The 27,312-nt window shown below is 38.3% G+C and overlaps 2 protein-coding genes across 3 annotated transcripts; both read right to left on the reverse strand.

Moving 5' to 3' along the window:
• Window positions 1–1,433: 1,433 nt before the first annotated feature.
• LOC149003917 (DNA-directed RNA polymerases IV and V subunit 4-like) lies at window positions 1,434–14,289 on the reverse strand. Its single transcript, XM_089168904.1, has 9 exons — window positions 14,174–14,289; window positions 7,390–7,464; window positions 7,116–7,190; window positions 6,867–6,968; window positions 3,143–3,254; window positions 2,918–2,995; window positions 2,771–2,804; window positions 2,595–2,663; window positions 1,434–1,800 (listed from the first exon to the last, which is right to left on the reverse strand). The coding sequence occupies exons 1-9, from the start codon at window positions 14,238–14,240 to the stop codon at window positions 1,726–1,728; spliced, it is 687 nt and encodes a 228-aa protein (XP_089025030.1). The 5' UTR covers window positions 14,241–14,289; the 3' UTR covers window positions 1,434–1,725.
• Window positions 14,290–15,255: 966 nt separating this feature from the next.
• LOC149003918 (WW domain-containing protein) lies at window positions 15,256–26,456 on the reverse strand. Of its 2 annotated transcripts, XM_089168270.1 has the most exons (10): window positions 26,260–26,456; window positions 25,301–25,393; window positions 24,695–24,816; window positions 20,640–21,484; window positions 18,386–19,749; window positions 17,407–17,486; window positions 17,223–17,318; window positions 17,067–17,140; window positions 16,586–16,721; window positions 15,256–16,008 (listed from the first exon to the last, which is right to left on the reverse strand). In XM_089168270.1, the coding sequence occupies exons 1-10, from the start codon at window positions 26,342–26,344 to the stop codon at window positions 15,925–15,927; spliced, it is 2,979 nt and encodes a 992-aa protein (XP_089024396.1). In that variant the 5' UTR covers window positions 26,345–26,456; the 3' UTR covers window positions 15,256–15,924. The 2 variants fall into 2 exon arrangements, with proteins under 2 accessions (XP_089024396.1, XP_089024397.1); XM_089168271.1 differs by lacking the exon at window positions 26,260–26,456 and having other exon boundaries at window positions 25,047–25,387.
• Between the last annotated feature and the right edge of the window lie 856 nt (window positions 26,457–27,312).

Below are 27,312 nucleotides of genomic sequence, written 5' to 3' on the forward strand. Positions count from 1 at the left end.
AGCGGACCCGTTCAGTGGATCGTTTAGGTAGCTCCAATTGTAAACAGCCCGACCCGCCCATCTCACGGTCCAGAGCGTCCACAGAGTATGGTCAATTTCTACCCAAAAGAAAAACCGTACAGAGCCAAAGCTGGGATTGCCCGACTGATAAGGCCTAACATCTCTCAGTGAAGAGCATGGTAAAAAATTCGAGGGAAACTCAAGTTTCGACCTGTGAAAATGGAAACTTATCAGAAACTTGCTAAAACAACTTTTCTCAAGTTTTGAAGTATTTTGGGTCATATATTTAAGCTAGTTAGAGTATAAAGAATGCATTTGTTGTATTTTGCTAAAAAAATCAATGTAAATATGTCATTCAATGTACATACATCAATGTAGAGTTGTCCAAGTATTTATAAACTTAACTACTTCCTACATTCAATATATAATTTGTAACTCAAAATAGTTACAATAAAAGGAAAATACAACTGTGTTAAGAGTAGGATCATCCGGCCAGTTGGATTCCTCGACTGCTCCCGCTTTTATGCCTCCAAAATATTTTTATTTTGGGAACTAATAGCTTTATATTAAGGAAACATGGAATAAACAAAAAAATTGAAAATTTGGAAGCTACTATAAAAAAAAGTCCCAAGTTTCCCATTTCCCAGTTTCCACGAACTTTCCGTTTCCGTTTCGTTTCCCGTTTTGTTTCCGTTTGGTTTTTCCCCATGAACCAGCTGGCGCATTCAATAGCTTCGGCGAACCGAGGACTTTTTCGGTCCTCATGAGTTTCATTCGCTTTTCCAAAATGGAAAATTTTGATGGAAATTTCTGGGAACTTTGTTGGTGAATGTCAAATGGTTCAAAAGGTCTTCCATTGATGCACATGTAATATCTTCGTCCCTGGGATATCTGTATCATCATCTGAAAAAAAGGGGGAGGATCGCCACTTGGATTGGACCTTTAATTTTGGGAACTAATAGCTTTATATTAAGGAATGGCGGACTATTATAAAACAACGAAAAGTTTATACGAAAATGAAGAGTAACCCATGACATCTTTGCTGAGAGATGTTAGTTATTGCGATTGATCTACTCTTTGAAATCAAATAGTTCAACTTTCCATTATAGTTATCTACAGGGAGCATTCACAGCATTCTAATTGCATGCATTGGAGAGTGACTGAGAACACGCACGTTGGCATCATGAAGCATATGCCAGCGACAATGCCCTCCAAACTGAAGAAGAAAGTCAATTCACTCCCTCTTCATCAACCATCCTTGTATGAGAATCATATTGAATTGCATCCTTACCCCTGATGATCATCTTATGAGGACCTGATTTGCATTCCATGTTTGAGCATGAGCAGAATAACAATTTTTCTTTTTTTAGAATTGATAGCTTTTATATTAGGGGGTGGAAGATTAATGCATATTAGCATATACCACCAGGAATCAGAACCCAAGTGGAACGAATTGACAATGCCAGACGATGATGAGAACCAGTAGGCACTATTTCTATAAATCTTGTAGCATTCCAACATCTTTAGAAGCAGCAAAAGATTAAGGCAATGCAACATCCATAGATCCTTTTTTTAAATCTTGCGAACAAGTGCAATACCACCAGAAAACCAAAATGATTCAATCAGCTCTGTTCAGACAAATTTCAACAGCCCAAGCAGGGAACAACTCCAGACTTCTCACTGTAAGAAACAGCTTTCCAAGGATATGTCAATGTCATCAAAGATTTAGTCGAAGCTTTTACACTTGACTAATTCATAAAATGCATCTGTGATGGGTTCCTCAATCTTGTGCCTCCTGGCCTGTAAGAGGAAGACATAGATTAACCATGTAGAATTATATAAAATTGGACGAGCCACTGAATAAAAGATATGCAACCAACTCGTTCATCAAATTATAATAGCAATAGCACAAAAGCTCAAGAGCAAATCTTACAAACTTCAGGTATTCAAAAGTGGCTGTTAAAGTTGGAAGTTACCAAAATCCTGAGGAGTCGGTATCAATTTATGCCAAATTGCTCCACATATAGTTCTTCGAACCATAATGGTTGGTAATATGAGGGTAAACCAGAAAGGTTTGGGTAAGGCTGGATCTAAGTGTTGTCTAGTCAAGCATTTTGTGGTAAGAGTAGTTATGAAGACTCCAGATTCGCTCCACTCGAGTGCATCCAACATCCAAAATTTTGTCTTACAGCCGACCTGATAATAGGTGGGCCCAAGGTGCCTGTGTCAGATGGGTGTGAGACATAAAGTTGGGTGGAGGGTGGGAGATGGGTGGAGGAAATCCAAATCCAGTTATGAACCCTCCATGGGGATGGAGAAGGGAGGACCCCACTTCTCCTTTTTTAAAGGAATATACTTGTTCGTTATTGGGACACCTCAATCAAAAGTGAGGTGTTCGAATGAGATAGCTTCTTTCCACACCCTACCACCAACCTCCTCACCCCCTCCCCTAAAAATAAAACAAAAAAAAGAAAAGAAAAAAAAAACAAAAGAATGGGTCCTGAATTGGTAGGCTATACACAGTTAGAACCACTCTTAGATGCTAAACATCGTCTAGAATCAAACAGGCAAAGAACTGGAAATAACATAATTACCTTCAAAGATGGGACAAGAGCAAACACTTCGTCAAGTGATTCAGGGCAAATGTTAGCAATCATGCATATCTGCAGTAGGCAGACAATAAATATTAGATGATCAAGCGATATTAAATATCTATCTATTTGTTATTATGCCAAAAAGGAAAAAAGAATTTTTGTGTCAAGCTCCAGACCTCTCCATCAGAGATGCTGTGTCTTTTGAGTGTCCTAAAATATGAGTTAAATATTTCAAAAGTAGTGGAACCCAGATAAAAGTATCAAATTAAGCACACGAAATATAAAGTATGCATCCAATGTTCTCCAAACATCAGAAAGGATACTGTAGGGCTCGTCTCACAGACTGGGGACTCAAATAACGGTTACCAGATTTGGCATACAGCAGCCCTTTGTCAAATGATCTGAAAATCAGAACATCTCATCAGATGTTTAGCCACCAATGAGTCATTCAAGTTAGTTATCCCAATCAAGATAAGCAGCAAATACTGGGAATTGTATGAAAGACACTTGAGATGCAAAGGCAATTAAGCTTTAAATGGATTCCCCACTCTGGCATTTTAAAAGTTGGATCCACAGACAGACTGGCTTGCTGATCCTGGATTCCTTGTAAAACAACTGCTGCCTCACAATCCATCAAGCATTTTGCATCCTTCGGAAGCTCTGGAATTATAAAAATAAGTGTTCAAAGTATCAAGGAATGCAACCACATAGTCCATTATCCAATTATGTTTAGTACATATGCTAAAAAGAACCATAACCGGCAGCGAGAACCATGCCAGCACTCCCATGAGTCTTTCATCCCATATAAGAAAGACACACATGCCTCCTTTTCAGGAGGGGGGGGGGAAAAAAGAGAGAGAGAGAAATGTTGGCATAGGCTACACTCCCGGACAGAATGCCATTTCCCATAAGTTTTAATAATTATCTTTAGGACTTGGTAATTAGTAAAATTATAAGAGGACAGGAAGGGGAGAGGCATAGGCAAAAGATGCAGTCATTGCAAATATTGACATCCTTTTAACAAGCAATTCCATTACCATTAAACTAATTGTGCCCAAAAACACATAACCCACAAGTAAAGAGAATGCATAAAGGACATTTAGAGTTTAACAAATGCATTATTTCATACTCAAAACTTGTTTTGATGTGTACTCAACTAATTCAACACTAACTTGTATCCTATAGGCAGTGTTTCAAACTTTTAAGTGACCAAAACGTATGCAATATTCACTAGTACCTATTATTTGTGGTAACAATAGAATTACCAACATTAAAGATAAAAATTGTCATCTCAAAACACTCAGCAAACATCTCTTTTAATCACCTATGCGCTCCACTCATCCACCTATAATAGTTTAATAGTATTTTACTGGCAATTTTGGAAAGAAAAAAAAATGCATAGCAGTTCATCACTGCAATGATTGACAGGGCAACCCCTTGAGATAGGATAACAAGAATGGTATCAGTAAAAGACTACAACTTGGAGGAATTTTCAGTTGCAAACCCCTTCTTTTGCATTAAACACTGTCAAAGGGTAAGGGATAATTCCAATATGAAACACACTGAGATGGTGGATGAGGCCTCTAAAGCCATCAAATCTGAAGACTATCCAAAACTGAATCTAAGGCCCAGAACGTTAAGTCTATTCATGTGGTTAAGAAAGTCTTCTTTTTATCTAAGCACATGTCGAAACAATGAGAAATAGGTTTTTTTCCGATCATACGAGAATTGGAAAACTTCCTAGATGAAAGGGGGGTCAAATCCTGAAATATCATAATGATTTGAAAAGAAGATAAATTGAATTGATTTTTTTCTATGATAAGAAAATCGAGGAAACTTCCTAGACAGGGGGATATAGGAGAGTAGCAGCTTGCTGGTGTCCCTTCAGGTCAGGAACTCCTGCAATAGGCAGCTACCTCCAGACTTTTTTTTTGCTCGCAATAAAGCTAGGGTCCTGATCGAGCAACTAGATAGGACTGTTTGAAAAGAAGAAAAATTGAAGCTATTTCATGATTTTTCAAGAAATGCCAAAAAATGGATCGTGCAAATTCACCAGGGAAATAGGACTGTTTTAATAGAATTAAGTCTAGGGATGGGTTCCATACATGTTGTGATGTTGGGCCTTTGATCCCACAGATTTTCTGTGAAAGGCCATTTTTCTGGGCCTAAATTATGGGTAATAGGGTTGCATAAGGATTAGATGCTTTAGTTCCATAGTTCTAATTTGGTGTTTTATTTCTTAAATTGGACTTGGTTCAGCCAATGGTGTTCAATCTAGGTGATTTTAGTAATCTTCTTTCACATGTTTAAAGGGGCTTGATTAGGACTCTGTTTGGAGTCTTTCGATTTCTTAGTCAGTTTAAGTCATCTAATAGGTTAAGAATAAGGTTAGGCCTTTCCGTTTTAGTGTATGAGTTAACATTTATATATTATATAAGGTTGGAGAGAGAGAAAGAGAGAGACAGACAGACAGACAGCCAGACAAAGACAGAGAAGGGGATGCCAAGTAATGAACACTAATTTCAATAATGAAAGGGCTTTTCGCTGCTATCTTCCATTCATTTGCCTTGTGAAAGGGGTTTTTGTTGATCAAGGATGGTCAGGTTGGTGATCGATCCAAGCGACACCTTGCAGCCATGGTGATTCTTTTAAAGCTTTCTTTTGGTCTTTCATCATGCAAGATTTGATTACCCACCCTCCCTCTCTCCCTCCCTACCTCAAGGTCTTCATTGTTGTTATACAAGAATATCTTCAACAACAAAAGGTCAGAATCTTCCCCAAGCCCACCCTTTCCTCTTCTAACCCTCTAAAAGCTAAAAACCCTAGTTCACCCCCCCCCCTTTTTTCCTAAACTCTGCTGAGATATAACCAGCCAGGCCCGTATTTGGATCAAATTTCCCTCTCACTCTTTGGAAACTCAATCCAGGTTGCATGCCTAGCAGAAAATCCAAAACCCTAGAATTACATCCTCCTCTTTTCCAAACCCAAATCCTAACCCTAAACTTTGCCACTAGTCTGCTACTCCACATTCAGGTCCACCTCCATCCATCAAAGCTTATCATAACCTCCACTTGAATGCTCCCCAACGTAAACTACCTAAACCCTAACACCAAAGCCTAACCACAATTTGACCAACAACTCCTACCAAGTTGAACTACCCCTTTTAAGACAGATCCCAGTTATTGGCTTCTACTTTATCTCCAACCAATCTAAAACCGCATTAATGGGAGGAAATGGTGATGTCAAATAAGGGAAGAGGGGCTACAGTTAGGGTTGATAAACAGGCAGATAGGGTTCACACACGGAGATAAGAGAACTATTAGCATGTTGAGCATGTTGAGCTCTCCAAGTAATATTCCCAATTGAAATCTAGCCATTTGTTTATGAGGGAGGGGTAGGCCAGCTCAAGCCGTTAGAGCTATATGTATATACAGATGTGTGTGTGTGTGTGTGTGTGAGAGAGAGAGAGAGAGAGAACACTTAAGCTTGGGTTTTAGATATTTCAGTATCATAAATATACATCAAAGGACATGAAGTAGATTTAGATGGGTCTGGATGGCCAATCCAGCAGGCAGGATGGGTCAATGGGCTTGTCCATGTTGGGGAAAAAATGCATACAGAGCCCATTCGGTTCAAGGACAACCAATTTAATTATCAAGGTAACAGAACAAACCAGAGCACAAAATGGGACTAGGTTGAGTGAGTAAAAGGGATTGGCTGGGTTGGTAACTTTCTATTGAGAATTAACCTAGAGCTTGATCAAGCCACAGGAAATGTCAATGGGTGGATAGAAGGTTTCTCAGATGGATAATGGTCTTCAATAAGGCGGTCTGCCTGTTACTGAACTGATCATTGACAACAAGTTCCAGTCACCGACAATCAAAAAAGCAAGCCCCAAAACATTGCCGCTTCTCCCTCCATCAATCTCTTGGTCAATTTGGCAAAAATTAGTTGTCAAGTTATTTCAGTTGCATCAGACCAGCTCAGTGCAAAGAATTCAGAGATGGAGAAATATCATTATAGCATGCAGAGCTTTTTGTAATAGCTTATAGCATATGAGCGAAGGGTTTTACCCTTATTTATAAGTTATGACTTATCAGGAGAAATATTGAAAACCAAGTCAAGTGAAGAACAAAAATAAATGAATTAGAAAACAAAATAGGATGAAATAGCATAAACACAATCACATAAAACTATTTTGAGAATTCAAAACAGGTTGATGAACATAAGAATCAGAACATGGAAGGATGCTTAGACAATTTGAATACAAACCTTCTTCAATTTTCAACTCTAGCACAAATTTTTCATTTACCACACTGGCCTTTCCACCACTCTTTCCTGTCTTATCGTTCTTCCCTCCTTTACTGCCATCTCCTTTGCAATCAAACATTATAAAAGAGACAGATTATCATAGGTTCAATGTAATCATACACATTCAACCAGAGGACCTATTAATATGACAAGTCAAAGCCCATGACTAACGTGATAATCCAAAAATATACCACAAGGTACAAGCCATACCATTAGCAACAGGGTTCTCAAACACGATTTTACCACCAGATTTTGATGAACTTCTGATCCTTGGTGTTGGTAAATCTAAAGTATCCACAGAATCATATCAGGACAATAATGATCAAATAAATCTCAATTAATTAGAGGGGAATTTTTTGAAAGAAGAAACATGGCGCCAGAATTGAGGTCAAACCGAATAAACTCTATAATAAATTTTGTATAAAACCCATCAGTTGCATGAAAAAGTAGAAAAAACAACAGTAAAGTCAAAAGCACGTTGAACCTTCAGAATCTGAACTCTCAAAATGAACCTTCTTTCTTCCCCTCTTTGATGAACCATCCTTGCCTTTCAATGCACCTAAAAAAGTTTCAGGAAAAAAATTATTAAAAGAATGTGATTGTTTGTAGTCTTCCCAGGTCTTCTAAACAACTCTAGGCCTTACGCTCTAAAAACATCTGTATAGCACCCCCATAAAACAAAAACATACAAAAAGTTGTGGTTATTTCCTTTCTCCATGAGGTCATGAACTCATAAAATTATCAGGCAATGGGAAAACAAACTGATAATTGTAAGACTCCACATAGACACATTCCCATTATGTCAAGAAGTAACAATTTTAGAAACTGAGAAACCAGAACCAAAGAAGAAGAAAGGAGAAAGGAAAGATGGAAGGAAGTGATGAGAACCATGTGAGACTCATCTCTATCGTGGATGAGCAAACTTTATCTGCCACTTTCAGTTATAGAAATAGAGTCTAATAACACTCCTAATTTGAATACAACTAAAATCATAAACCAAAAGGAAAATAAGAGCTTATTTGGTATCATTCATATATTTTATTATAACCTACTTAAAAGAAAAATGAAAAAACAGAAGCATCAAACTAATAAATCACAGCATGAAACTATGGGAAAAAGTTATCAAAGCCTGTTTGAGAAGGGGGGCTCATTTCTTAATGAACCAATGTGGCTTTATGCCGAGTAGATCCATTATAAAGGCTACACCTATGGAGAAGGCTCATGGAGAGAAGGATCTCCATGTGTTCTTTAACAACCTGAAAAAAACCTATGAGTAAGTACCTAGAGATCTGGTCCAATATGTTCTAGTGAAGAGAGGGGTGTAAAGAATTATTTTGATGTCATTAAGATATGTATGAGGGTGTAGTGACTGGTGTGAGATAGGGAATTCCCAATTACATCTAGATTACATTAGCATTTGGCCGCAAGTCCCTACATCTTTGCACTAATGATGGACGATCAAACCAAGAGCACTCCAGACAAGGTCCCTTATGTATGTTCTTTCTGATGATATAATTTTGGTTGATGAGACAAAAAGGGGGTTAACTCTAAGCTAGTGCATTGCAAGTCAACCTTGGACAACAACAAGAACAACAAGCCTTATCTCAGCTAAATGGGGTCGGCTCAAGGCTTGGAACCAAGAGATTTCAGGATTAGTAAAACAGAGAAGCACGTGACATGTAACTTTAGTCACAGTATAATGAATATTGATATGGTGTGAATTGAGGAAAGAAACACCACAATACGATTATTTTAGGTGTCTAGAGTCGGTTATGAATAAAGATGGTGACGTAAAGGAGGATGTTCTACATAGAATTAAGATGGGCTTATAAGGAAGAGAGTGTGTCCAGGGTGCTACATGACCAACGTATTTCTATAAAGCTTAAAAGAAGTATAGGGTTGTTGGTCATCCAGCCATGATTTAGAGGGAAAACGATGGACAGTTAATAAGTGTAACACTAATAAGCATTGTGTTGTGAAGAGAAGGATGTTAAGATGGATACATGGAAAAACAAGGAATGATAAGGCATGGATTGAAAGCATAAGAGTGGACTTGGGAGTTGCACCAATCAATGACAAACCCAAAGAGAGTTTTCAAGGTGGTGAAGACTAAGAGGTTGTATGGTAACGTTTCTGTTTTGCCTGTTTTAGGTAAGAAACAGTTTTTTCTAGTTCCTATGCATTTTCACTATTACCCACTATTTTTGGGTGCTGAAATCATGTATAGTTTACACATGAAAAAAAGACTTATGTAACCCCTCCCCCCCCCCCCCCCACAAAAAAAAAAAAAAGAATAGAATGAAACAGAGAAGAAACCTTGAGTCTCTAGGGTTTCAAACATAGTTGTCACGGTGACGAGGCGATGCAAGGCGGGTTAGGCTAATTGAGGCGATGAGTCGACGAGGCGCCCTCCGAGGCGCTTTTGAGGCGGTTGAGGCGTTTTAAGTGAAATTTTTAGTGTACATCTCATTCACTCTAAATCTATCATATATTATATAATAAAAAAACTAATATTAGACTACCTCAAGTCATCCAACATACTACAAACCACACATAATAGGTCCTAAATAAAAAGTCGCAAGAAAAAAGGAAGAGAAGAAGTTGCTTGTCACTGACCACTGCTTGCCGGAGTGTCGCTGCGGGAATGGAAGAGAAGAAGAGAGGAAGAGAGAAAGAGATTAGGGATTAGAGTGAGAGTGAGAGTGTGAGACTTGAGTCAAGAACTTAATCTCTTTCAATTTTGTTTGTTTTTATTTTTTTATTTTAACATTTGATCACATGTAGCGTCATTATACATATGCATATAGGTTCAAACAATAGATACTTTACAATTGGAATCTAATAAGTATTTCAATATATGCCTTCGATTAGGCATCTTTCTCGTGATTTAAAAAAGAAAGAAAAAAAAGCGGACGCCTTATTGCCTAAAAATAAGGCGACGCCAATTTGAGGCGCTCTGAAGGAGCCCAAACGCCGAGGCGACGATTAAGCGACGCCTTGACAACTATGGTTTCAAAATAGGAGGTTACATTTGGATGTCAAAAAGACACGAATGCCCCCGTTGGAAGACTGTGTTTCTCTGCCTTTTTAAGAGAAGAGTGTTTATTTTATTTTTCTTTCTTCTTTCCTTTTTTTTAAAGGAACACCAATTTGATGTTTCTCAAAGTGGGCTCAAAACCATACCAAGCGTGAATTCATTTCAAAATGAGGAAAAAACGCGAGAAAAGACCGGATTACACATACATGATTTAGGTTGTTTCTGTTAAAGAGCTAGAGGCAAGACCTAAAATGATCATATGACAAGTGGAGAGGAAAAACCAAGCATGATCTCAAAAAGAGCTAAAAGAGGGAAAGGATCATGCTGTAGACCCCATATAGCTGATATTCTCCTAAAGTGTTGGACTGTGCCTCATTCTTCTATGTTTCATTTTCATTCTTCTATTTTCTATTTCTTTGTCTTTTTCCATTTCTCGTGTCTTTCCCCATCCACGTTGTTTTTGGTCAAACTCTGTATACTACATGAAAGAAAATATACAATAATATGCACAGAAAAACCCCACATTAAAACTTTAACCCAATACGCTTCATGTTTAGAAAAGAAATAGTCAAATCAGTTATATAACTGAACAAATATAACCGAACAAAGACTCGTCTATTGCAAAATGTAAAACAGTATGGTGCAAGGAAGGAAGCTGAAGGCAGGGCCAGGTGTGACAGTATAGATTACAGGTATTTGGCTCCTCTCCTCAGAGAGAATCTCCCGATGAGTTATAGGATTCTCCTATGTGCAATATTCTAATCGAAGGGCATTCATTGGATTTATCCTAGCCTTTGGAGAATATTACACGTGGCTGAATCCTATAACCCATTGGGCACTCATTATGAGAGCCCCTACAAGAAGAGGATCCAAATCCAAGATTACACCAGGGTAGGGCGGTGTGGTAGTTTGGGATACAACAAGGCGTGGGGGATAGGTGAGCTTGCAGTAGGAAAAGGATGAGTCTTTTTTGCTAAAGTAGGACACTACACTTCTGCCTCGACTTTGGGACTTCTAACCACAAGCTTTTAAATAAATTATTAAAAAAAAAAGCGTAACTCAGTATCGAAGGCTTCCACATAAGCGAAGTCCGAGGGGGGCAACTTTCCCATGTAGCCTTACCCCAGCAATTTTTTCTGGGAGGCTTTCTTAAGTTTCTGTATAAACAACAGAAAATGATTTTTGTCATAATAGATATGGTTTTTCTATTGTCCTAGTTAATTTAAATGAAAATAGGATTCATAAAGGACACCACACCTGCAAGAACGTACTTTGGGTCACAAAAAGTTTTAGCAAACAAACCCTAACAGGAAACTAGCAACTAAGATTCACAGCTAAACCAAGATAGGGACACTCTCCCTATTGTGAGTGGTATTTGACTCCCACTCAAGCTGGAATATAGAGAGAGTACCGAATCTTGAGATCTTCGTAAGATAATGCATTTCTTTTAAATGTTTCTAAGTATTGTTTTCATGGGCAAATGACCATGGTTTGTTCTAAAACTTCAAGGGAAGCATGTTTGAAGCTTAATAAATATATTTTATTCTCATTGGGAAAAAAAAAAAAAAAAAAAAAAAAAACAGTTTAACTATGTGGATTTACACCATTGCCAAGTAATAAAGCATGAAACCTAAATATAAATGTGTAATATTTCCTATTCTACAAATTGTTTAAAAGAAAATATACATAATTGGTAAGTAAAGAAAGTAATTATCCAATAGGGCAAAGACACATGAATTAGAAACTTTTAAATCTCCTTTTTTTTTCCCCTCTTAAACAATTAAACAATAAGTAAATATTACATAGGTCATACTGTCATAGATACCATACTACCATGTAGTTAACTATAATACATAACTAACAGAATCCATAGGCACCCTAGTGTTCCACATCCCAAGTCTCCCACATCCCAACAAGTGACTACCTACTTACCATCCTAGTCTCCCACATTTCAACTCCTAAGTCCGAGAATACAAATATACAATATTATGGTTATGTAACCAAGGTATTACATTTTGACGAAACTAGGCAAAATTTTGCCACCTCGGTACTAGGCAAAATGAAATTCCCACCAAGATGAAAAGTTTCAGACTTTGCTGAAATTTCGATAATTTTGCTGAAAATTTGGTAATTTCGCCTCACTCAAATTTCGAAAATTATACTAAAATCTGGAAAATTCCGGTGAAATTTTAAAAATTCCAAGGGGATGTACCATACAGAGCTTATGACTATAGATATGGATAAGGTGGAGCATATGGTGGTTCATCTGCTGACTATAGTAGCATGTCTACATATGGGTATGGAGATAGATCAGGTGCATTATTTGTGAACTCCATCTTTGGATATCCATTAGGACCAACATAGCCAGTTATATCAATGACAGACTATATGGATAACTTTATCCATACCATGTCATGGCATGCTCATGTCCAGTATTCAGAATACTCCTCCATTACCCAAAGGATGAATCCAACCCGACACATACTTGTATATTGAATTCTACTTGTTGTATTTGTTATTGTATTTTAATGAAAGTCTTAGCGGTGTCTTGCAAAATATCCATATTTACATTGGTTAAAATTCATGTTCCAAACTTCCAGTTTCACCTGCATATAGCTAAGCATGTGCCAATCAAGAACATCACTTTGGATTAGGTTTTAGGCAAAAATAACACTCCAAGTGTGTTAATTGGCCTCGAATTAGGCTGGACACCAAAAACCAGGCCAAAATAACCCAAAAAACCCACTAAAATTAAGGGTCAAAATCCAAAAGGAAGATTCCGAAATTTCGGTATTTCAGTCATCTTAGTAACTATCGAGATGACCAAAAAATATTGAAATTTTGCACCTGGTATGTCACTGTGTACTATCTATTGACATAGAGATTCTCAAAACAATCGGGATGCAGCTGATATATTGTCTAGATCCTCAGAATATTCAAAGTCTTTGGCTTCTTTAAAATTGCATTTTTATTTTTTTCATTCATATGCTATCTAGTCTTCACTCCTGAGAACTCCATGATATCTTAGTGAGATTATGAACTATGCTAACCACAACTAACAACAATGACTCCAAATCAGTTAATTTCCTTACTTTCGAATATATGCTCACATGTTGAGAGGCAATGAAAGCAGCATTAAGCAAAACTCGAAAGTAAATTACATGTCAACAAAATTGATAGTCAAATTTGCCAATGTGGGTACTAAATTTAATAAAGTTCAAGTTAGCAACCCAACGAAGATCACAAAGAAGTATTCGAAGTATATGTTGTAATCTTCGTAGTCTTATTTGAAAATTCAAAAAGTTTATTTTTCTGAAGGTTGGGTCTTTTCCTAAAAGACACCTAAATGGCCAATAGGTGTCCCTCTTTTGGCAGGATAGCTTGGTGGCTAACAAACATGCCTTAAGGGAAGAGGTTTGTTCTTCGGGGGACAACCTTTGGTGGTGTCTCTTACTCTCCTATATAAAGATGGAAGGGGTTTGTTATTCATGCACAAACGTTTTTTGAGAAACATTATTTTCTTTAAATTGTGTCATATAAAACAGATTGATGAATTTAGCTTTACGGTCCCTTAGTCCATCAGTTACATGGTGCACTTTCTACGATGGAGGGTTGACTAATCTTGGGGGTGAAACGCATTCAAGGTCCTTGTGCACTATTCAAGACGTTTAAATACCTTAAAGAAAGTGTCAGCCACGAGTTTCAGTTTCAGCTCCGCCACTTTTTCCTATATCATTAGATGATTAAGCAACTATGCTTTCGACAAGGAGATCATTCATGCCATTTGAAACAAGATAAGTTGTCACAAGATAAGTTGTCATACTTATGATTCTGTTTTATTTGTCTTATAGGACTGCTCATGATATCATTAGATTTCCAACAGTATATGCACTTACTCTAATAAAAGCACTTGCTTCCCAATACTGTAAACACCTCACAGCGCATGAAAAACAAGTCGTGTTATACTAAACCCACCCAAATGAGGGCTACGAGAGAAAAAGAAAAACCATAAGTATTGAACACCACAGTTTTATGATACTACTTAGAGCGCGTCAGAAGAACCCTAAACGGACACCATAAGATGAAAAGAATCGGAATTTCTAGTTTTAGACGTCGCATTGGTAAGGAACAGTTCAACCAATGCTGCAATGGCGGAAAAAAAAAGTGAAAGCTCTTAGATGGTTAACCGAACAGCAAAGGGGGAGAGGATTAACAAGAAAGGAGGTCTAACCGGGGGATTTCGATGAAATCTTTCGTTCTTTGGGCAGCGACGATCCTTTTCCACCTTTCTCCGCCATCACTGGGACACCCGAGCTTCGAAGAAGAAAGAAATTAAGTGCTTTCCACGGACGGGCCACTATTAAAGCCTTCGTCTGACTATGCAAATATCTGATACACACGTGGTTTTTCCCTTTTTTTTTTTTTTTTTTTTTTTTAAGTAGTAACAATTTTTTTTTTTTTTTTTTTTTTAAAATACTAACAATGGGAGGTTACAGAACCCATGTTAAGTCTTTCACTGAAAGGTTTGGGAAAGGTTTGGGAATCTGCAGCACTGAGCTGTATTCCGTCATGATCAAACTAAGTGATCAAGGTTAAAATCTTAACCACTCATTTTGTATTATTTTTTTGTTACAAATAGATATGGCTAAAAAAAAAACATAGAATCAAGGTGGTCGAGATTTCGACTTGGATCATTCATTCAATTGTGGCCTAATGCACAGCACTGAATCTCTTCGTGAGAGATTTGGTCATTTAACAAGCACTTTAGAGTGAAATTACATAGAATTGGCAAATCCACACGATAGCTCAACTTGCAAAAAAATGTACTTGTTTTTGTTTTTTGCGTGTGCTTTTTTCATATTCTTAAAGCGAAAAACACTCTAAATATACAAATTCCCCGCCTGTACTGCAGGAATGTGAAGGGACACAATCCTTCGTCTCATGAATAGAGAAAGATATACAAAGCTCTCCTTATTCTTTTTCTTTTTTGATAAGAATATGGAGCTCTGATTACAGTAATATAAGGAGGTAGATGTAGGGGTTCAACTCTACTCCAAGGAAATGTCTCCCAGGGAGTGCCCAGTGACTTTTGAGAGCTTGTCACATGGACTATTTGATCCAAAGGCTCGAAGAAAATACCTATATTTTACCCAAGTGAAACCCATGAAACTTGTATTGAACTAAAACCTAGTTGAGCAGCTCCAATAAAACACAACTGCAAACGAATCCAAATCAACAAAGGTGTTGCAGAGCAGAGTTCTTCTCTGATATGGGTGAAGAAGCTTCTCATTCCAAAGGCAGTTCATTCTCCACGGTCCACCTTAGCTGTTGCGAACGAGATCGAAGCATTCCGACTTGCTGTCTTCTTCTTTGTCATCAATGGCGTTTTCAAAATCCTTGACTGCTCAGTTTGATAAACAGGCATTGGAGACTGACATGTATATTCTGGTACAGCTTGTGATGGGTATTCTTTGTTTTCTTTTTATGATAGATGATAGTTCTTACGCAGTGTTTTTTTAATTTTTCGTTTCTGGGTGAGTGGAAAGCAGAATGAGAGATTCAAGATAGCTTTGCAAGATCAGAGGAAGAATAAAATAATTATCCTTAAGGAGTATGGAATCAAAGACGATGAGTTTACTGACACAGACAGATGAAGACATTGCAAGTGCAAACAAAAGATGTTATTTTGAATTTCTGGCTTTCAGGCTCTTTTGGGGTGGGGGGAGGGGGGGTGGAAGAGGCTTAGGTTTCACAACAATATTACTAATTCGAAAAGTTCAACAGGTAAAATTAGATTATACAAATTCCTACCCAAAAATAGTGAGGAACCTTTACATGAAACGAGAGGGGCATTTTCTTTACCCTCCTACATTATCTGTGGAACACAAGACAAAATGGGGGAATAAGATCAACATTGGGATGACAATTCCTCCACTAGAGCAGCTACAAATTCAGAAGCTCGTATCAAACAAATAAAATGCCTCATCTTGTTGGCCTGGTCCACGTTGTCTCTGAAGTGATCGCATTTCCATAGTAGACTTCTTTCGATGATTCATCCCAATATGCCTGAAGGGTTCAAAATAGCTTCATAAGTAAAGATTTTTCAAAGAAATTATATGTATCTAACTCAGAAAACTAAGCCCATGTGGTTCCCAGTCTCCCTCAATCCTCTAGATAAAACATCTCTTTCAAGTTAATCAAAGAAGATCCGAATGGCTTCACTAGGATCCCAATAGCATTCATCATTTTCTCTATCCCATTTATCAAAGCATCTAAATTATATATTAATACATTTCCAATTTTGTTAAATTATCATAGTTGTCAAGGTGTTTGCCTAAGCATCGCCTAGGCGTCCTGGCCCTTTTTCGGGTCAAGGTGACCTGGTGTTGCCTTGTTGCCTTGGTAAGGCCTTGAAACCTTGCTTGGTGTCGCCTTGGTTTTCATTGTCCTCAGTCACCTCCCCTTGCGTTATTGCCTTGACAACTATGTGTTAAACATTGGTGACACAATATCACAGTAGCCTAAAGCTGTCATTTCACTAACTAGACATCAAAAACTTGCAGTCATAGAAATAGATCGAGATTACTAGAAGCCGCTAATCACTGATAGAAGTTGGTCAACTGAGTTTTCATAGTGAAATTACCTGCCATCCAGATGGGAGATCTCTTGAAAGCTCAGTTAAATCTGGCTGCTGCTGCTTTTCCTTCATGGCAACCTCCGGTTCATCTTCCACCGCATTCCTTTTTGATTGAGCTCTCTTACGCCTTATCCGTTCACGCCTATACCAGAGAACAAATAAGAAATTGCAGAATGGTAATGTAATGCAATCAACCCAGAAATAAAAAATAAAATAAAAAAAGTATTGGCACCCCCACTACCGATGCAATGGGTGTCTAGAAAGCTAAATAGCATGCATCCAATTATTGTCCTCAAAGTTTAAATTTAGCAAAAGAGCCTTGGAAAGAGAGATCAGAATAGCAATCAGTTGATAAGGGGGTGGGCCAAAAAACATCACTGTTGTAGCCTTGACGAGGTGAATACCCCCATCAACAGTCCAAGCAGCCAAGGAACCAAGATTTACCAGTTACACTAAGAAAAGCAAGGCAGGTTAAAAATTAACATACCAGTCACCACCTAGCGGCTGAAAATTAGCATTGTCTTTAGCTTCTCCTGTAGCAATTTGTTGTGCTCGCCATTTCTGCAAGCAAAGAAATGTGAATTGTTAAAACCACCAGAACAGCTGTTATTGAGACATACAGAGGGGCCTACTCTGGGTGTACCTCAATTTCTTTTTGCCGTTTCCTTTCTAACAACTCCAAAGCATTTTGAGGTTCATCTTCCTCATCCTCATACAGTTCCTCTTTGGCAGCTTTCCACTGTTGAAAAGGACAATTACTAATCCAAACAAAGCATTATAGGTAAGGTGCACTTACATCAGGTTGTACAGAAATGAGACAAAAATACCTTGTCGACTAAACTGGAGACCTTCTTGTTAGACCTCAAAGTAGGTGCCACTGCGACTGTACGTTTCTTTCCTCGTAAAACTGGCGCAAGAAGAAAAAGAAAGAACACATTCTTCAGAATGAAAATTTGCGCAGGATAGGTCAAGGGAGAGTCTAGCTTAGGACCAGAAATAACATCACAAACAATTCAAATGTAGAACACATTTCAGCAAGCATATAGAGCAACTAGTGTCTGATCAGCTATATACACATTTTATTCATTATGGTTGGCAGCGTAGAAGAAATTTGTTAGCCTTAGTTGTAAAGGTTGGCATGACAGGTACAAATCAGAAGGCAAAAACATCCCCAAAATGACAGGGGTTATCTGTTCAGCAAATTGGATGGACCCATACGTCCCTATTAAGAGTTTGTGCTGCACAGACTGGAAATGCCCTATCTCATAAGTTATGCATCAAACATCTCAAGGACAAAATATGTGATACAACAGAAGGGGGGGGAGAGAGAGAGAAAGGAGAAGTGGGAAAAAAAGTGTGATTACCTATATTGAAGGTGCATGATCTGTTTTACTTTTCTTTGGAGGGGGAGGAGAAAAGTGAGGATTACAGACACAGAAGATGTCAACAACTAGTTATTTTTGCCTTCCTACACACCAATCCATTGTATAGAACAAGTAGCACCCACTATTCCAGATTAACATAATTGCCCATGCAATGTTCCCCATTTAGACTGCTCTGATTCATAAAAAGAATTTGCTACATATTATATAACCAAAACCACCAGTAAAATTGCAACCGTAGAACTCAAATCATATATAGATTCAATTTTAATGAAGACCATATCCTTAACCCTTTTAACACCTCAAAGCTGGGATCCACCGGATGGTAAATGAAATTGAGGCCATATAGAAGCTTTAACAACTCACAGTCGCACAATATTATCTATGAACAAAATATTTCAAATGGTTAAACAATATAAAATACCTTTAGACTGGCCTTTAGCTAGAGTAGCAGATTGCGCAACAGAAGCTACAGTTCCTGAAGTTTCGGCGCCACCATCACTCACTCTGCTTTCTGTAGTGGCCAAGGTAGAAGACACTTGTAGATTCACCATTGCATCCTCACGGCCTGCAGAAGAAACATCAGACCCAACCATTGTACTTGGAACTGAACCACTCCCAGATTCCATGAAGATCTCAACAGATGATGTTTGAGCAGCAGTAGCAGCAGTAGCAGCAGTATAATGATAACTGACAGACGTAGATCCACTGTACATAGCAGAGGAATCTATGCTATTGATTACAGCTCCAGGGGGTACCATTCCGTTGGAATAGTCATAATACACAACGGACTCCACAGGCAGTGGGTTTACCACAGGTACAGGTTCTGGGTATGTGGTCTCCATGGTTTCATAATATGGTGGTTGCTGAGGCTCAACTAGTTGGCATCCTTCAACATGAGCATAATAATTAGCATTTGGCACTTCAGGGATAGTAGTTCCATAATAGTGAAAGTTAGAGACTGGGTAAGCCATATTGAACTGCTCTGTGTAGGGAGTTTCTGCTGTTTCAGAATATGGTGGTGGTGGGGGATATGAAGGGAGTGGGTCATCAGGTGGAGGAGGAGGAATTGGTTCATTGTCAGGAGGTGGTGGCGGTATCCACTCTTCATCTGGAAGTGGAGGAGCAGTGTTTTCAACTTCATGTACCGAGAAACATTCTGCAGGGGAAACTGGTCGGATCTGTTGATCAGCTTGAGGTAAAGAATTGGCATCCAATGCATACCCAGAAGTTGTGTTCTCAGCAGGAGTTTCGTCATCAACATCCATGTCAACATCCATGTCAACATCTTCACCCATATGGGGCTCCATTTTAGAAATTGGACTGTCAAGTTTTGTCTCATTGACCTTCTCAACGTTTCCTTCTGCTGTATTTCGAGTCGGAGATTGTGTTAAAGGTGTTTCTTCTGCATTCCCAGCATCATCCGTAGATAAACCGTGTGAATCTTTTTTGAGCACTTTCGGCACATCATCAGCTGGAGAGAGATTTGGTTTTTCTGAAACAGGGATTATTTCATCTTGTTTCTCATCCAATCTGCATTCTTCCATGCTTTGAGGTGGGGGTAGAACCTGAGCATCCTCAGCTTCATGCAGTTGTTCTGGTTCAACAAGCTGGGAGAGCTCATTATCAATGGCACATTCAATGCGTTTAAGTTGTCCTTCAGAGTGCAGCCAGAATGGCAGCAACGAAGGACCATAAGCCAGGAGGGCCTTGAAGTCAGAAAGTCTGATCTCAACTTCGAAGATATATTTTAACAACCAATCACGTCCTTCAGGTTTACACTTGTATCTGAACAAATAAAATATTTAGGTATTAAAGAAGGATATACATATACACACACATATATATAGCATTAACAATCGAGAACAGACTGAAACACTAATGCTACCAGAGATGAGACCCATGACCACCAGCACTACCTGTCCAAATGTTGGATCGTACCCTTGTACTGGCGAATGGACAATCCCGCTTGATATGCTAAAATTCTAACCGTCTAAATTTATTCAATAAGTGGTACTAAATAGTACAGCATGGATGCCACACAACTGCAAGTTCCACTTCTAGAAAATTGACTTCCAATCAACATGAAGCGTTGATTTATGTACACTTCAAAAGCTGCACACACTTCTCCAAGTCAGGTTGATTGGCCTTACATATAAATTCCATTTTGCAATGTGTCACATGACTTGTAAAAATTCTTTCAGTTTATAAACATCCTGAGAAAAGTTATTCCTCATAATAGCCTCCAATTTGGCGGTCAGAGTTCACCAATGGAGTCCGGATCGTCTCCCCCAACGGGGATCACTCTATGCTCCCCTGACAGCTGTTGACCACAAATTACAGGGGGGCTCACACGGTTAGGGTGATGGGATTTTTTTAATGTTTTATAGTATCTTTTACTTGTGGGCCCCACATAATTTGTGGTTGTAAGACCACTGGGGATAGGGGATATGATCCACACTCTCACCAATGCCACTAATGAAAGCATCAGCAGTTTCAAGTTCACATAGACTGAGCACAGAAACTAAGTAAAATTTCATACGAGTGACACATTTTGTTTGTGTGACTGTGTGCGCATGTGTTTGATGAATGTGCAGTGATTAATGTACGTAGACACGCATTCACTCAAAAATTAGAGCTTTCAGAGGAAAGAAAGTTAAAAAAGTTAGTTGTTATACCCTTCTACTGCCTTCAAACGCTCTAACAAACTTTCACCATACTTCACAAGATGAGAAGTAAGAGCAAACCCTGCTTCATGGTTTTCATGGTGTTCATTAACTCCAGTAATTTGGTCTCTCATGCCTGAAGTGGAAATAGCTGACTGGTCTTCGGAAACATAACCAAATAGCGAACGATTTTCTTGACACTGTGTAGTAACTTTAGCAGAGCCATCATTTGATTCTATTTGGTCAATTTTGGCACCAAATTTTAAAGCATCTAGACTTTGGTCTTTGAATCCTTCATTCCAATTACCCACTTCAAGCTCCGATTCATTTTCTTCCCTGAATTCAGGAATCAATTTAGAATCACTAGGCCCATCACTAGCAGTCACATCTGATGTCACATCTACTGTAAAATTTGGAATGGGTACACAACTATTCACATGTAAATTCTCCCTGATTTCATCAAGAACAGCAACTTTTTGTTCACAGGCCATTCCTGTACCCTGGGTCAAAACACCAGGTATTTCCCATGATGTTTCACCTGTCTCAGTATTCCAGTAGTAGTATTTATTGCTCTCTTCATGCATCACCATCTTCCAAGCAGAGGTCACATCAGCAACAACTTGTACACCAGAAGACCCTGAATCAGAAACTTGTGCCTCTGGATCTGTTTGATTTCCCAGATAACCTGAAGCAGCAGCAACATTGGTTCCTACACCATCGGTGCTACCAGGGCCTATGGCAGCATCAGGTTGACCATAATCATTCCCCACATCATCTTCATTGACCTGTTGAGAAGCAACTTCTTTGCTAGCATTTCCTAACAGTTCTTCACATTCTGTAATCACAGCTTCCTCTACCTAGACACAGCACAACTTAAATTTAAATCATCATGCGAAGATAGCTAGGCACAATAGTTCTAAAAACTGACACATGCATGGCTGCACATACAGGGAACAGAAACAGATACACTCCATGATTAAAAATGTTGCCAGCCAAGCCAACTAATCTGCTTCCATATCAGCAATATGAGAATGATCAACAGAAGAATCACATCACATATTTTAAAAGCGTTAACAACTTAACTATGACATAACAATGATAAGTGGCATTGAAATTAGACGTACAAATCCTTGCGGTGACTGATGACGGAGTTGGTTGGAGTTGGGACCTCAGATTGATTATTAAAACCACCTTACAACTAAAGTATCCAGGAAAATTAGAAGAAGCAAGTTCAGGAGAAAATCAGGCGATTGGACAGAAGCAACATGTTAATTTTGAGAGTCCAACCGATTATATGAGCCATAGTCTTAATGATTTAGAGTTTTACCAATGTAATGGGCCAATTCTGTATATCCAAATGTAAGATATTCAAGTCCTATACATGATTAAGTAATTGCTTTCTATTCTATAATGTTCTACAATAGTTTCTTATTTTCTAAGAGAAACTAAAATCGTAACTTCAATGGAATTCCCTTTTCAATACATAGAGGGTCCTTTTCTGCTTACTTCCATGAAGTTCAAAAAGATATATGGGGGTGACATCAACCACCAATGATTTTGACAGAAGGAGCACTTCACCATTATTCTTTGTGAGACACGTTGGGAACCTTGGTGAGATGCCAAGTTGGACCCAAGAGTTCTTAGTCGAGTTCTAGGCGAAGGCCCAGTCCAATTCCTTCTCTCCTATCCTTTTTCCAGTTTTGTTTCAAAGTCAGTTTTTGAGTTCTCCACCATTGCACATAAAAGTTCAGATCCCCCCTTTCCTGCTTATATAAGTTCTTCCAGCTTCTGCTACTTCTCTTAAGTTTATAATACTGTTAACAACTTCTATTAGTTTTTCTTCTCGGTTTTCTATTATAAACTTCAGCAGGGTTCATTGATGCCAATTTCTATTGGCACATCACTGCCCATCTCTGAGTGCTATTACAGCATAACTTACCAGATAGGAGACCATGAAGAAAGCATTGCCACCACAGAAGGCTGAAGACAGTGTGAAACAGACTTCGGAGAATGTTCAAAAAGATCAACAACTTTGCTCTCGAGAAAAGCATTGGACAGGATTTGTTTCCTTTATCATCATGGAGATGAGAAATAAATCAAACTAATCAGCTGCATGCACAGAAGGAGATGAAATTGTCCTTACGGTTCACACGTCAAACGGAATTCACAGTCTGGTCAATTCCACAGATCAAAGGAGTTATCACCAACTTTGGCAATTTATACTGAACTAAAGAATTTCAGACGATTTAAGTTTCCAAACATATTCCACGTTCATATTTGAGTTTGACTTACTACTGGGTTTCAGTAAGTTACCTATAGCAGACTTTAAATTTTGTTAACCTGCTCTTTCTAGATTACAACATATCTTCCAATATAGCCATTAATTTTGACAACCTGTTTTTCAGTAAGATTCTATTTCTAATTATTACACTGAATAACAAATTAGACTTTGTCCAATAGGATGCTATCTCACTTACTGAGTCTTTTATTACTAGTAAATGTCATTGATCTTACTTGCCAGAAGGTCCACACCACTTAGAAGTCTAGTTCCCTTTTTATGTGAAGCTCATAAACCCTTCCCAGACAATTTTATTTGATGGAACAAATTAATCTGGTTTGGGTAGTTGCCATTGATGGCGGAAGCTTTCTCTCCCATTTGATTTAGCAATGCAATTAATCTCTACCTCACCCCCATAATCAGTTTACCCCATGACCTCCTCTTTCTTCTTTTCCTTCAGTGAGATATTTCTAAGGAAATGGTTTCTTTCTTCCCTCATCACCACTGGGTTACATATAAATCCTAAAATTAAGGATCTAACAACCCTAATTGTCACCTCCATGGCTCCATGACACCCATCTACCAATTGATTTTATCACCTCCATTCCATACATTAAAATTCAAACATTAACCAGATTCATCACACTTCAATATGGAAAAATAGTTGCTCAGATCTTCTAGCTTTCATCTTCAATTCTGACAATTAGATCTGAGAGCTGATATTTACCAATGTCTAGCCATCAGATTGATCTCTCCATCCACTAGGGATCATTTATTCGTATGTCAATCAGAACTGCAACTCTGATTGACCTACATTACCACCACTCATGCGTAAACAAGGTAAACAGTGACCAAGTTTGAACAAAAATGTAGTATATGCTCTGTAACATTGGTTACTCTAGGACGGATAATGAAGTGGTGAAATTCATGAGACAGAGGTTCCACAATGTACTAATTTAGGCATATGAGCTCAATAATTAAGAAAATTGGCAGTATTGAGAATAATGCCTCAGAAAGAATAGGATGGATGATGTGAAGAAGTGCATCCATTCCAAAAAGAAGAAGTCCATATGACAATCATCCAACCAAGTATGATGTACATTGTGCAATGTTGGTGATGTAGGACAAACCATTGCTCAACGTGAACAAACACCCTTACTTTGGCTTGGTGTGAATGCTACTAGAAGACCTTGTGCAGGACAACACCAGATCCTACGGAGACTTTTAGAAGGATCAGTTTTTTCCAAGCGTTGGGACTTGGCGATTTAGTTTTGTTTATAGTGGAATTTAGAAATTTAGTATTGTTTATATCTTTTAAGTTATTCTCCTAGATATTTTGTGGATGACTATTAAGCGACCTTAGTTGTTGTTCTAGTGAAGATGGATCAGTGTTGAACGTCACATGACTATAAACAAGGGCAAAAAGTTCAAGGTGCCAAGTGTTAGCAGTCTGCCATAAAACCCAGCTTATATTCAGCCAGCCATGTGCAATAAATATATGATAATAAACAATTCTTAAGTTAATTTTCTCATTCCTGTTCTGAAAATAGTGCAGAGATCCCTTAAATTTTTTTCCTCCAGGATGGCTTCAAACCTTTATTCTTTTTCACTAATGGTCTTATATTTTTACTGTTAAATCTCATCCCACAAACTCCAACATACTACAAAATGTCAGTAATCATTTCCATAAACAAATTGCTATAAGATACATTTTAGCATGCAATTAATTAATCAGTGTCATTGGAGACATCAATGGAACAGTACAATGAAGCAAAAGAAATAAGGTTACCTGGCCACTGTGGGTAATCAACGAGCTCTCTGTGGCATCATGCTTGGGTTTTTTGTTTCCTTCTTCTAGCTCTTCGTCACTATATTGCCCAAGCAACAGCAAAGGATTCTCCTGAGGTTGACCTGTAGACAACATAGAAAACCATCACTACTCTCCTCAGGAAAGCATCCACTTAGCAATAAGCCACTTCATCAAAGACCAAGAATGTAAATACACTAAAATAATTGGTCAAAAACTTAATATCACAATATTGACAATTAGAGACAATAAAAAATTGTTTATTAACCATGGGTACCTGGCAAACAGAGAAAAGCTGTTAGAAGTCACAAACCAAATAAAGCCAGAGACATACGAACCGATAAGGTAAATTTATCCTGCTGAAATCTCCAATCGCTAGATGCTGCCAAATGGGCCATATCAGGTCGGGAGTCATTCAATTTTCACGGTGACGGGTCCAGACCTGATCTGATCATTGAATGTTCCCAATACCATAGCCATCCTACATCTGAAACATGACTTGTACAACATTCCCAAATTCCACCAAAAATATGCTGTGAAGGCATGTCTTCTCTACATATTCCTTTGAAGAAAACTGACGGAACCCACCTGAAGTAGATGATGAACGGGGGACTCCAGGATGACTATTTGAATCTGTTTCCCCTTCAACTTCATCGTGTACAGAGGAGCCACCCATATCTCCTACAAATTCAGGGATGTCATCAGATTCAGTCATAGCCGTATGGATTAACGTCAAACTAGTTATCTCCCAGTGCAGTTCTCATGATTCAAATAAACAAATAGACAATAGACAATCCCACATCAATCACAATATGCCATCATACAAAAATAATAAAAAGGACAAAGGAATCACACATATCCATAGCACTGAAACTGAACACCAATCCTACACCACCAATTAAAATGACAAAGCAATAGGCCTCATATTATCAAACTTCATATGGATTCAGTTTAATTTTTCTCCTTTTTGGTTTCCCTTTTTGAAAGGGGAAGATAACTGGACACATAATCTGGAGTCTCGGGTTTCAGAAAATAATAGAATTGCACTGAAATGGAGAAATACATCAATAACAAACAAAAAACAATTTTAATGAAAAATGATGGAAATAAAGAACGAAGGATCAACAGAACTCTAAATGAGATGGATATGAATATAGGAAACAGGATTTCCTAATAACTCCTGTAAATTAATGTGCATACATGTCGCCAAAGTGACTTACTAGGCGATAACTGCATCTTCTAATCAAGTTACTATCTTCTAATCGAGTTACTTACGTATTGGGTGGAATTGGGTGATCCAATCCCAAAGGTGATAATCACAACCTCCAATGAATGGGATAAAATAAATTAAAGCTCGAAATAACAGCACATAGGTGCATCAAAACAAAAAGATAAATCACATCTTTTGAAAGATGAACATAATACAACCAAGGAATATTTTTAAGGAAGAAAAAAGGCAACTGAAACATGAAACAAACCAAGGCATGAGAATAGAACCAAGTTAAAGTATTTGATGAACTTAGTAGACATGGATCGATATGCATTACCAGAGGGTTCCGCGAAAAGATCAAGCTTTACCCTTCGACCGGCTGCGCTCTGAGCTGCAAGGCGGCGCTCCTTTCTCTTCCCCATCTACGATGAAATTTTGAGGTCGAACAGATATCGAGGTTTTGTGACTTTTCTCGTTCAATATGCTCTCTGCAATGCACAAGCGAGACACGCCTCAAAGGTTGAGCTTTTTCCTTTGCCCTATCTAACTTGAAAACACCGACGCGGTGCCGCTAAACCCTTTTATACGTATTTGTCACTTGTAATCCTTGGCGTGCATCCAATCGTAAAGTGCAAACGGACTGGGCCGGGTTGGGCCTAACTATAAACCTCCTTTCGACCGCAGGATCCCTAGGTTCAAGCCAAGAGCCTGAGGTGAAACATTGACGGACCGGACCGGACCGGTTTCGACTCCATACGATTCCGTTATGGTTGAAACAAATCGGACCCTTGCTCAATGAACCAGTTCGGGTTTTCTAATAGGAGAAAATTTCCATTCTCCACCAAACAAAATTTATCTATTCGGGCATTCTTGAGTTTAGCTTCTCTCTTTGAAGAGGCTCTAAACTATAAACCTCCTTTATACCCCATAATCCTTTTATTAGGCTACGTTTGTTTGCAAATGTGGGGTGGGAAAAAAAAACATGTGAGTCCCATGTGTAGTGGGGTGAAGGAGAAGGAAATTAAAGGGTTTTGTAGAAAAATGATAGTTGTGGGTACCACTTTTTACTTTTCCCAACTTTCTCACAAAGTCCCTCCAAATATGTGGGGTTTTAAAATGGCTTGAGGTGGGAAAGTTGGGCTACCACATCACCAAACAAGTTTCCTTGATTCAAGGAAACTTGTTTCTCACTTTTCCACCACAAGCAATCAAACAATCTACCATTTTTTGATTCAAGAGAAAAGTCAGAAATCTACACTTTTTTCAATAATTTTCCCACCCCACCTTTATTCCAACAAACAAACGCAGCCTAAGGTTCAAACCAAAAGCCTGAGCTGAAACATTGACGGACCGGTTTCAACTCCATACGATTCGGTCATGGTAGAAGCAA

This window comes from Hakea prostrata, chromosome 9 (genome assembly GCF_041222555.1).
Source record: "Hakea prostrata isolate BN-2017 chromosome 9, UWA_Hpros_2, whole genome shotgun sequence".
NCBI lineage: Eukaryota > Viridiplantae > Streptophyta > Magnoliopsida > Proteales > Proteaceae > Hakea > Hakea prostrata.

Coding starts and splice junctions, on each gene's coding strand:
- LOC149003917 (XM_089168904.1), bottom strand. CDS start 14,240: ATGGCGGAGAAAGGTGGAAAAGGATCGTCGCTGCCCAAAGAACGAAAG. Junction 2,664..2,770: donor ACAGCATCTCTGATGGAGAG/GTCTGGAGCTTG, acceptor TGCCTACTGCAG/ATATGCATGATTGCTAACAT. Junction 1,801..2,594: donor CTCTTGTCCCATCTTTGAAG/GTAATTATGTTA, acceptor TTCCTCTTACAG/GCCAGGAGGCACAAGATTGA.
- LOC149003918 (XM_089168270.1), bottom strand. CDS start 26,344: ATGGGGAAGAGAAAGGAGCGCCGCCTTGCAGCTCAGAGCGCAGCCGGT. Junction 25,394..26,259: donor TCTTTTCGCGGAACCCTCTG/GTAATGCATATC, acceptor CTGAATTTGTAG/GAGATATGGGTGGCTCCTCT. Junction 21,485..24,694: donor TGATTACCCACAGTGGCCAG/GTAACCTTATTT, acceptor TGCTGTGTCTAG/GTAGAGGAAGCTGTGATTAC.